Below are 10921 nucleotides of genomic sequence, written 5' to 3' on the forward strand. Positions count from 1 at the left end.
ACCAGTATCTGAGATAACACGTATGAAGTGCTTGGAACAGGACCTGACCCATAGTGAGCATTGGTCTGCCTGGCTTGGAGTTGTATCTGACTCCACAGGAAAGAAAGTAGTGAAGGAGGAAAGGACAGGATAGGCCAGTGTATTTACTCTTTATTTCTTGGATTACCCCATTTCTAACATGTGGGGGCCCTGGTCTTTTCCAAGTGCTATGAGTGGGAGAGGGATGATGCACTCAGAGCTTGGTGATTGTTCTGGGCTTTGCCAGGAGTCAACAGTCAGCAAAGCATAACCAGAGAAAGAGAGAGAAGGGGGGCCATCAGGAGCTAGCCAAAGGGGCTGCTAGCTTGTGCTATGCTGGGGCCTTTGTCCTACTGAAACTGTCCACACAATGGCCCTGGGTTACATGCTGACCTGGCACTCTAAATATGGGGCTGGGATAGAGATTCCACATGGTAGAAGCAGAGATGGATGGTCACCCAGCCCCTCAGGACCATATCGCTGTTCAACCACATTGTAATTGTTAGAGAGGGTGGTCAATACTAAATAATCATAAATCATGTTTATATCTGATTAATTCATGAATCAGTTCATTTATACTTTAAGGCAGCCAACTTGTGTATATTGCTTGGACATAGCTCATCTGATCCTCGTACAATCCTGTATGGTCAGTAAAGTAGATATTTTTATGGAACTCAAACTTGGGTTATTCTTTAGGTCCTGGTGATACGGGCTGGCTAGGGAGTAGCTTCAGAAAGGTAGTGGGTAATCACATGGGACCAACTGTGGAGAAATGAAGCAAGACCAATAGCTCTGCCTGAAGATTCCCTAAGCTTTATAGACTCACTTGATCCCTAGTAGTATGGATTATGCTTCCTATGGCACCTCTATGGGACAGAAATGGGGCCTTCTTTATTGAAGAGGGGAGTAAACTTAGGATCACTAGCTCCAGGAATATAAATAGGTTGAAAGGCTGATGGTTAGTAACCAAGAGATAATCGATTAAGTGTAGAGCTAGATGAGACTCCAGGATGATTACTACCACAAGCCAGTAAGACTTAAAATAACTCTGTAACTACTCCAAGTTTCTTACTTTACAAAGCCCTTTTATCCATTTCTGCAGTTCCTAGTGGAAAAAACTTCAAAAATGTTTATATGTTTACTTAAGGCCAGAAGAGAGAAAGGTGGAGAATCTAGAAGTAAACTTTGTTGGCAATCCTTGAAAAGAGCCCTAAATACAAGAATAGAGTAGAGTGGTAGCAAAAAAGTGAACAAACTAGCCAGGAAAGAAGCCAAAGATGAACTAGGGTGTGTCCTGGGTGATCCCGAGCGCTGACCCCAAGAATCCCCTGCACTCCCAGGCAATTCCTCACAGGTGCTTTCCATTGCCCATTCCAGTGGCCCAAGTGCTCTTTCAGCATTGGTACCTTTTCACTGGTTGACTCTGTTTCTGGTGAGGGATGGGAATGGCCTTACCTCCCCTTCCCCAGAATTCTTTTCATTGTCTTCCAGATCCACACATTAGCTTTCCTCTTTACCTCTCTGGCTCCTGAAACCCAGGTTCATAGAGATGATTAGGGAGTGAAAGAATGAGTCTCTCCTTTCACTGTGAGTATCTCTGGTTGACTGAAGCCATTATAAGCTCCTGCCCCTCACTCAGTGAGGCTGGGGTCGAAGAGCTAAAGAGGAAGAAAAGCTTGGTAGGAGAGAGAAGCGCCGAGGCTGGGGAGAGTGGATGCCTAGGTGTGAGAATGTGTGAGTACAAATGTCGAAGGCTACCTTGGGAAGGGTACTGACTGGGGTTAGGGGTGGCAGGTTGAGGGATGAGGCTCCTCTGTATTGGCTGAAGGAAGGAGATGAGGGATGTTCCCTGACACAGGAGCGGAGCTCTCATCTCTCTGGCTGCCTCTTTCTCCAGCACCTGAAACAATTGCTCCTCATCTCCCAACTCCACCCACCTAGACCTAGAATAGCCGTCTCCAAACTGGAGCGGGACACCCAACAGAGACTCCAGACCAGGCTGGCAAAATGGTGACCTGGGTGGTCAGATTCCTGGAGAGAGGAGAAACCACCATCTTTTTCTATAGACTCCATCCTTCTCCCATTGAAGCCAAGACATTTCCTCTTCTCCGACATTAAATTCCAGTCCAGGGACTTCCCTGGTGGTCCAGTGGTAAAGAATCCGCCTTCCAATGCAGGGGACGCTTGTTCGATCCCTGGTCAGGAAACTAAGATCCCACATGCTGCAGGGCAACTAAGCCCGCGCCACAACTACTGAGCTCACAAGCCTCAGCGAGAGAGCCCACGTGCTGCAAACTACAGAGCCCACGCGCCCTGGAGCCCGCACGCCACAACAAAAGATCCCGCTTGCTGCAACAAAGATCCCACGTGCTGCAACTAAGACCCAACGCAGCCAAGAAAATAAAGGAAATAAAATAAATAAATATAAAAATATTTTGCCTCAGAATTTTAAAAAATAGTAAAACAAAAAATAAATCCCAGTCCAACCAAGGGGGCCTTATTCTCTGATCACTTCCTTATTCTGTCTCTTAATCCTTCTTCCTTCCTTTCACATCAAGTGGTTGGGGGTCAGTAGGTACAGAATGAAGAGGCTGAGGCCTGGTTGGGAGAGTTTGTTAAAGGGGATGGGGACAGAGAGAGGTTAAGGAGGAGAGGGGTGGGAGAACAGGGGGGAGAAGACAGCATGATCTTGCCGCCTTCCCTTCTCCTTCCTCTCCCCCAAGACCTACAGAGCTGGCGGTTTTGGAGAGGTATTGGCTGAAGGCCTGGATACCCTGACCTTTATGGGGTTTGTCCTTAGGGCATCATGCCCCAGTGGGAGCTCCGTGTCAGGCACAGTCCCTCACCCCCTGCCTGGAGGGTGGTGAGCCTGGCGCAGGTTTTTGGTGAGGTCAGTGGGGCCCAGACAAATCCGTCCCTGCCTCTGGCACTGTTCTGGGCCCAATGGCTTGACCCTTTCCAGCGGGTATCCTATGTTCTGGCCCAGACACAGCAGCCATCCTGGCCTCAGTCCTCCTCTACCTGGTACTGCCATGGGTGACTGCAGCCTAGCTGGTCTCTCAGGTAAGCAGCAGCCCCTCTCCCTGAGTAAGACAACATTAGGTAGTTAAGGAGGGTGGATGGCTAGGACTTTATGGAATGAACAAAAGAGGGGGCAGCCCTGCTCTGTGCATCCTCTCATTAAGCCACTTTCAATACGATGCAATAGGCCAATGAGTTAGGCTCAGCAACTCAGGAATTTGGGTGACTTGCTGCAGATTCTGCTCAAAGCTGCCTTTGTGGATAGATTGTGGGAGCTGTGGGCCAGTGGGAGGGATGTATGTGTCCTCCACCCCTGGTCTTAGCACCTCTGGTCCCTTCCAGATGAGCAAGAGGAGTTATATAGGCCAGGGCCAGGGCATGGAGTTCTTCTCCACTTTCCAGTTTGCTGTGGCTCACCAGCAGGTAGACCAGGCAGGCTGGCAGTGGGTTTCTCAGTGACTTCTGGAGGACTGGCATAGATAAGAACCCCACCCATACCAAGCAGCAGTCTTGGGGAAGGCTGGGTTCCATTCCTCAAGGGAGACACAGCTTTTTCTTTTTTCCTTCAGGAGGCTAGGCTAATAGAAAACATTGTGTATGCTAATTACATGTAAAGATATGCAAAAATTCATGTGAGATTTTGAGAGCTCATCCCTAGTTTGAAAGTTTGGCATTCAGCTAAGTAGGGAGGCTGATGTGAAAGGAAATGGGCTGGGGTTCAGTTCTCCATGGGGTTCTTATCAACATCTGATAAAGAGTAAAGGCTTCCCTGGTGGCTCAGTGGTTAAGAATCTGCCTGCCAATGCAGGGGACAGAGGTTTGAGCCCTGGTCCGGTAAGATGCCACATGCCACGGAGCAACTAAACCCGTGTGCCACAACTACTGAGCCTGTGCTCTAGAGCCCGTGAGCCACAACTACGGAGCACACATGCCACAACTACTGAGCCTGGGCGCCTAGGGCCCGTGCTCCGCAACAAGAGAAGCCACTGCAATGAGAAGCCCGCACACCGCAACAAAGAGTAGCCCCCGCTCGCAGCAACTAGAGAAAGCCCGTTGCACAGCAACGAAGACCCAACACAGCCAAAAATAATTAATTAATTAATTAATTTTTAAAAAGAGTGAAGGAGCGAGGTTGGTAGCTCCAAATAAGGAAATTTAACCATTTTATTTGGTGTCTACAAGGGCACCAAATTAGCTGCTCTTTGCTCTTCTATTCCTTACTATAAGAGGCTATAGGGTTAATGGTTCCTGTTGATAAAACCCTCATCAAATGGCTCCAATTTATTAAGTGCTTTATTCTGTGCCAGGCACCATCCTGGGCTTGTACCTACATTACCTTATTTGATCCAGAGAAAACTGAGGCTCAGAGAGCTTACATTAATTTATTCAACAAATACTTATTTACTGCATACTGTGTGTCAAGCATGGGGTTTGTATGCAAATCAACAAGTCCCTGCCCTCCTGGAGTTTGTATCTAGTGGGGTAACTTCCCCACCTAGAAAGTGGTAAAGCCAGGATTTTTGTTGTTACTGCTATTCTTTATGGATTTCAAGTGCACAGAATAGTCCTTTGTTCATGACATCCCCTTCTCAATAGCCTATATGTAGCTCCCAATTCCTGTGTTTCACACAGGAACAGCTTGTGATCTCTGTGACTTGCCACGATGTGGAGATGGTGGAGCCTATCAGTGTGTCCCATTCTGCCTTCTCCGCCACCACACAGCCCCCATCTCTAGATCCCAAGTCCCTCACTAAGCCTGTCCACAACTGAACCTCTTTCCCCAAGCTTTTCTTCCCCATCTTGTCCTTTCCTCTCTCCTTGACCAGCCTGCTTCCCCAGATACCCACACCCCCAGACCTTTCCCTAGGCATAGAGATTTAGGACCCCAGTGTCCTGATCACAGCCAGTTTAGGAGGAATTAGACACTCCCATTGCTTCATAGGCATGACTCAGTTTCCTTCCTCTCAGTACTTCCTGCTACGATCTTAGAGTTAGGAAAGATGAAGTACAAACTGAGTCTGAGGTTTAACTACTCACCCCTTTTCCCCTCCTCAGCTCCCCAACCCCACTCTCAGCCTATCCATGGAAGATAGCATTTTCCTGCTCTCTATCTCTGTGGTTTAAAAGGCCAGCCTGGGAATTCCCTGGCGGTCCAGTCCAGTGGTTAGGATTCCAAGCTTCCACTGCAGGGGGCACAGGTTCAATGCCTGGTCTGGGAACTAAGACCCTGAAAGCTGTGCAGTGTGGTAAAAAATAAATGGATAGATAGATAGATAGATAGATAGATAGATAGTTAGATAATAAAAATAAAAGGCCAGGTTGAGAGTTTGGAAAGGGAGGTGCTGGCATGGGTCAGGGGGAGGGAACCCAGGCTCAGAGAAAGCCAGACGCAGCAGAACTATTCTGTCCCAGAGCTGCAGGGTCCACAGATTCCAGCCCAAACCAGCCAATGGGAGAAGGTCCTCTAATCCCAGAGAACTAAAGGATTCTCTTCAGCTATCCAACTTCCCTGCTGGACCCTACTCCTGATCCCCACCCCCACCCTTACCCCGGCTTGTTCAGAGGAACCTGGAGGCCCCCAGGAGCAGTCTCATACTCCATGAAGTGAACTCAGCTCCACTAACCTCCCAAGCAGAGTTGAGGAATGTTCTAATGTAGATGTCAGTCAGGACTATGAACCCCAACTTTGACTTGAAGAGAAAGGCAGATTCCTCCAGTTCCCCTGTTCTTGGTCCTTTTCTCTCAGAGCCTGACATGAGCCCTGACCCTATCCCCACCCTCACACCCATGGCTGTGCTCATCTCCCAGTTGAGGAGGGAGGGGAAAATACAGCAGCTTGATCCGATGCACAAGAGTGGTCCCAGCCCTCCGCAGCTGTGAAGGGGTTAAGAGGCTGGGCCAGCCACCTCAGCCTGCCCCTCCCAGGGATTAAAAGTCCTCTATAAAGGGAGCTGTCCATCCAGATCAGGCCAGGGGGGTATCAGGGACCCAGGCATTGTGCCTATCCCCCCTGCCATGTGGGAACTGCGGTCAGCCTCCTTCTGGAGGGCCATATCTGCTGAGTTCTTTGCCACCCTCTTCTATGTCTTCTTCGGGCTAGGGGCCTCACTGCGTTGGGCCCCTGGACCACTGCATATCTTGCAGGTGGCTTTGGCCTTTGGCCTGGCCCTGGCTACACTGGTGCAGGCTGTGGGCCACATCAGTGGAGCCCATGTCAATCCTGCTGTCACCTTCGCCTTCCTTGTGGGCTCCCAGATGTCCCTGCTCCGTGCCTTATGCTACATGGCAGCCCAACTCCTGGGAGCCGTGGCTGGGGCTGCCGTGCTGTACAGTGTTACCCCGACTGCCGTCCGAGGAAACCTAGCACTTAACACGGTAATGGTTGGCTGAGTGGGGCTGGGGGAAACTGGTGCCCTGACTTCTTTCCTGAAGTGCAGGTAGATCAGTTCCCCAGGGGTCCGGGACAGTGTGTGTGTGTGTGTGTGTGTGTGTGTGTGTGTGTGTGTGTGTGTTCAGGGTGGGGAGGATCACAGGTGCTGTGGAGGGATAAGGAAGTCATAGAGCCCTGGACCTGAGTTCAGGTCCCAGCTTTTCTTCCAACTCCTGCAGGTTCTTGAAGAAACTTGTTTTACCTTATGGGGCCTCAGTTTCCTCATCCATATTAATGGGTGCATTTATTTCTACTATGAAAGAGTATTATTAGGAGAAATTAAGGAGCAAATACAATTACTATGAAAGAGGTTGTATTGGATGCCGTAAGGGGGTTCCTGCCGGGGAAGCCTTGAGTAGGTAAGGCTGTGGCAGCCCTAATGCACTGCCCCCCTTCTTCTTCCTTTGCCCAGTTGCACCCTGGGGTGAGTGTGGGCCAGGCCACCATAGTGGAGATCTTCCTGACGCTCCAGTTCGTGCTCTGCATCTTTGCCACATACGACGAGAGGCGGAATGGCCGCCTGGGCTCCGTGGCCCTGGCCGTTGGCTTCTCCCTCACCCTGGGGCACCTCTTTGGGGTAAGCAGGAGAGGGGAGCAACTTCTTGTTTAAGGATTCCTGGTCCCCCAAGCCTTTGTCGACTTTTAAGTATTCTTCCTGCCCACACCAAGGATCAAACCCGTGCCCCTGCGTTGGGAGCGTGGAGTCTTAACCACTGGACTGCCAGGGAAGTCCATCCTTGTGATGGCTTTATCTATCCTTCTTGACCCCAAGGTGGAAAGGCATGCATCATGGGTAGATGTGGGTTTTGCCGGGGGATCCATAGTCTGTCCCCAGATGGGGCATTAGTGACTTCACCCCACTGGGACTTCCATGAAGGTTGTCCCCCCCTACTTGCTGCTGGCTTGGAGGCAAGGTGCCAACCCTTGGTGGGCAGGTGGGTGGTGGGAGAGAAGCCGGAGTGGGCGGGAAGTGTCTCAGCTACAACTGTGTCTTTTGCAGATGTATTATACTGGTGCAGGCATGAACCCTGCCCGCTCCTTTGCTCCTGCCATTCTTACCAGAAACTTCACCAACCACTGGGTGAGTGAGAGGAGAAGGGCAAGATCCTGGGGCCCTCCTGCATGGGTGTGGACTGCAGGTTCCCAGGTTTGGTTCCTGCTTTCCATCTGGATGTGTTGACTGCTCTACCAACACTCAGCTAAGGGGGCTGCACAGAGTTTGCATGCCTGTGTGAGCAGGATTCATTATTTTGCTAGAAAGATAGGCTCTCGCTCATATTGTTCCTTCACTAGTTAGTTAGGGATTTTTACTAAGTATTCACTGGATTCCAAACTAGGAGCTATGAGGACAGAATACTGATCAGGAAGACAGAAGCTTCTACTCTCAGAGACCAGGATATGTATGAACACAAATGGGCCTGGGCTTCATCCCAGTTCTAGCACTTTACTAGCCTCATGTGTGACCATGACAAATAACTCAATCATTCTGCATCTCAGTTTCCTTAACTACAAAATGGGATGTTATGAGAAATAAATGTGAAAATTATATGTGTGAAATATTTAGCACAGAATCTGATATGGAATAAGTCCTCAATAAAAATTTAGCTATTTTTGTGTTGTTTGGCCATATACCAGCTAAACGTATGAAAATAATTCAAAAAACTTTTCAGAGTTGTACACCCATTTTCATGCCAGCATTATTTACGGGAGCCAAAATGTGGAAGCAATCCAAGTGTCCCTCACAGATGAATGGATAAACAAAATGTAGTATATACATACAATAAAATAGTATTCAGCCTTCAAAAGGAAGCAAACTCTATACATGCTATATACAACATGGAGGAATCTTCAGGACATTATGCTCAGTGAAATAATCCAATCAGAAAAAGACACATATTGAGGACTTCCCTGGTGGCGCAGTAGTTAAGAATCTGCCTGCCAATGCAGGGAACACAGGTTCGAGCCCTGGTCCGGGAAGATCCCACATGCCGCGGAGCAACTAAGCCCGTACGCCACAACTGCTGAGCCTGCACTCTAGAGCCTGCGAGCCACGACTACTGAAGCCTGTGCGCCTAGAGCCCATACTTCGCAACAAGAGGAGCCACCACGATGAGAAACCCACGTACTGCAATGAAGAATAGCCCCCACTCGCCGCAACTAGAGAGGTCCCACAAGTTCCGCAACTAGAGAAAGCCCACAGGCAGCAAAAGACCCAGAAGCAGCCAAAAAAAAAGAAAAAAGAAAAGAAAAAGACACATATTATATAATTCTACCTATACAAGGTATTTAGAGTAGTCAAATTTATTGAAACAAAGTAAAATGGTAGGTAACAGGGGCTGGGGAGAGGGGGAAATGGAGAGTTGTTTAATAGGTATAGAATTTCAGTTTTGCAAGATGAAAAAGTTCTGGAGATGGGCTGCACAACATGTATATAATTAACACTACTGAACTGTACAGTTAGAAATGGTTAAGATGGTAAATTTCATGTTATGTGTACTTTACCACAATTAAAAAGAAATTTTCAAAGCAATATGGAAACTAGTACAAACTGATAGCAAAAAATAGAATATACATGTGCTAAGAAGGTGTGGGATAAAGGTACAATTTAATGAGTCGGAAAAGAAATGGTAAGTTCTGTGGTGCAGGCAGTGCAGGAGTCTAAAGTTTTAAAATAAACAAAGAAACAAACACTGATTTCTGCTTAAATAGTGCCCAGCTGTATGTGCCAAGTGCAGGATGTCTGTTTTACAACAATGGGGTTGGAAAAAGAGCAGCCTTGCTCTTGGTCCCCTCCCCAAACCTGATTATTCCTTTCCTCTTCCTGCAGGTGTACTGGGTGGGCCCAATCATTGGAGCAGGCCTGGGCAGTCTCCTTTATGACTTTCTCCTCTTCCCCCGGCTCAAGAGTGTTTCTGAGAGACTGTCTATTCTCAAGGGTGCCAGGCCCAGTGACTCCAATGGACAACCAGAGGGCACAGGCGAACCTGTTGAACTGAAGACCCAGGCCCTGTAAAAGCTCCAGCTGAATAGAGGGAATAGGAAGCTTCTGGGTTTACATGGAGGGGCTGAGCCAGCCCCTGGATAAAGAAAGAGACTGTGGGGAGGGGCATGTACTTCTTTATTTTTAAATTTATGTGTGTGTTTTATTTTTTTGCCTTTTGCCGTGTGAAATCTTTCAAGTTGCATTCATGAGCTGTTTGGTGCAAACTTCCCTTCCTCCCCATCCCACCTCTCTTTGCCGCTGTGTGTGCATGATTGTGCGTATGACTGTGAGTGAATGTGACTGTGTCTGAGTTTTGGGGCATGGCATGAGAGGTAGGGAAGGGAAAAGAGGTGTCACCCTATACCTTCCTCTCCCAACCCAGTGTGGTAAGTACAGGGAACCAAGACCTTAAGTTTCTGGCCTTTACCCTGCTGCCAGTCAGGTGTATGGCTCTAGGTTTCTGAGGGAGCAGGGAAGCAGTTAGTTACTCCTCAGAGGAGGCAGATGGAGAGAAGTGGAGGAGACGAGGCATTCCAAGAGTTGGTAGAAGCAGCTGGGCGTGGTGGACGAAATGGAGGCATCAGCCCCAGATCAGGATGCCAAAAAGTTTTGGAGAAGTTAACCCGAGATTGTAACCTACTTATCTCAGAAATGCTTGCCCCAGGGACTTGAGTGGGGAAGTAGCTCTGAGAAAAGTGAACACTGGAGTGTGAACTGTTCTATAAATCCACATCAACCTATCTACATCCACTGGCTGGGTTTTGCATGCATTCTGGCATGATGGATCTCTTTGGAGGTCCTGGGCCACTGAGCTCCCAACCTAAGCAAAAGGTGGGTGAGCCTAGAATCTAGAAAAATTAAGTAGCTTAACTGTTCTGCCTGACACACCCGCAATGTGGCCTCCAAGCAGGTGGTACTTAAGCCCAGAAGAGCTCCCTAAGGCCAAAACAGGAAACCTGATGCCTGGAGCAACTGCAGAGGTAGGGGTGGGGGACATAGGAGGGAGAGGATTTGACCCTCAGTTTTACTTTAGAGCAGCCGAAAACACTCTTCAAATGGCATCTTTCTGCTTTTATCACTAGTTCTATAGTCTTCTTTATTTTCCATTTTTGTGTGTGTCTTTTCATTTTTCTCTCACCTGTCCTTTCATCTTCAGCAAATCTAACCCTTTACATGTCCCAGAAATTGATTCCTTCCATTCAAATTTTAATTATTCACAAGATATTATTTGTTTGATCCCTATTTTCTTTTGTTGTTGGGAAAATACACTCATCTCAACAGAAGCCAGAAGAGAACCTGACCTGACGATGAATATTTATGTTGACCTCTTCCTTTTAGGAGCCTCCTGCGTACTTCGCAAGCTTTAAACCTATACCTATAGTAAGACAGACACCCCAGCCCCGCAAAAGACCACTCTTCCACGTAGCTGAGCTCTCCATTTCCTCACAAATAAAGCCTAACTTTTCTAA

The 10921-nt window shown here is 48.2% G+C and overlaps 1 protein-coding gene across 1 annotated transcript; it reads left to right on the forward strand.

Moving 5' to 3' along the window:
* Positions 1 to 6054: 6054 nt before the first annotated feature.
* MIP (major intrinsic protein of lens fiber) lies at positions 6055 to 10506 on the forward strand (the record flags this gene model as incomplete). Its single annotated transcript, XM_081248578.1, has 4 exons — positions 6055 to 6414; positions 6882 to 7046; positions 7470 to 7550; positions 9297 to 10506. The coding sequence occupies 4 exons, from the start codon at positions 6055 to 6057 to the stop codon at positions 9480 to 9482; spliced, it is 792 nt and encodes a 263-aa protein (XP_081104704.1). The 3' UTR covers positions 9483 to 10506.
* Positions 10507 to 10921: the final 415 nt, after the last annotated feature.

The sequence above is a fragment of the Mesoplodon bidens genome (assembly GCF_964165515.1).
Source record: "Mesoplodon bidens genome assembly, chromosome: 11".
NCBI lineage: Eukaryota > Metazoa > Chordata > Mammalia > Artiodactyla > Ziphiidae > Mesoplodon > Mesoplodon bidens.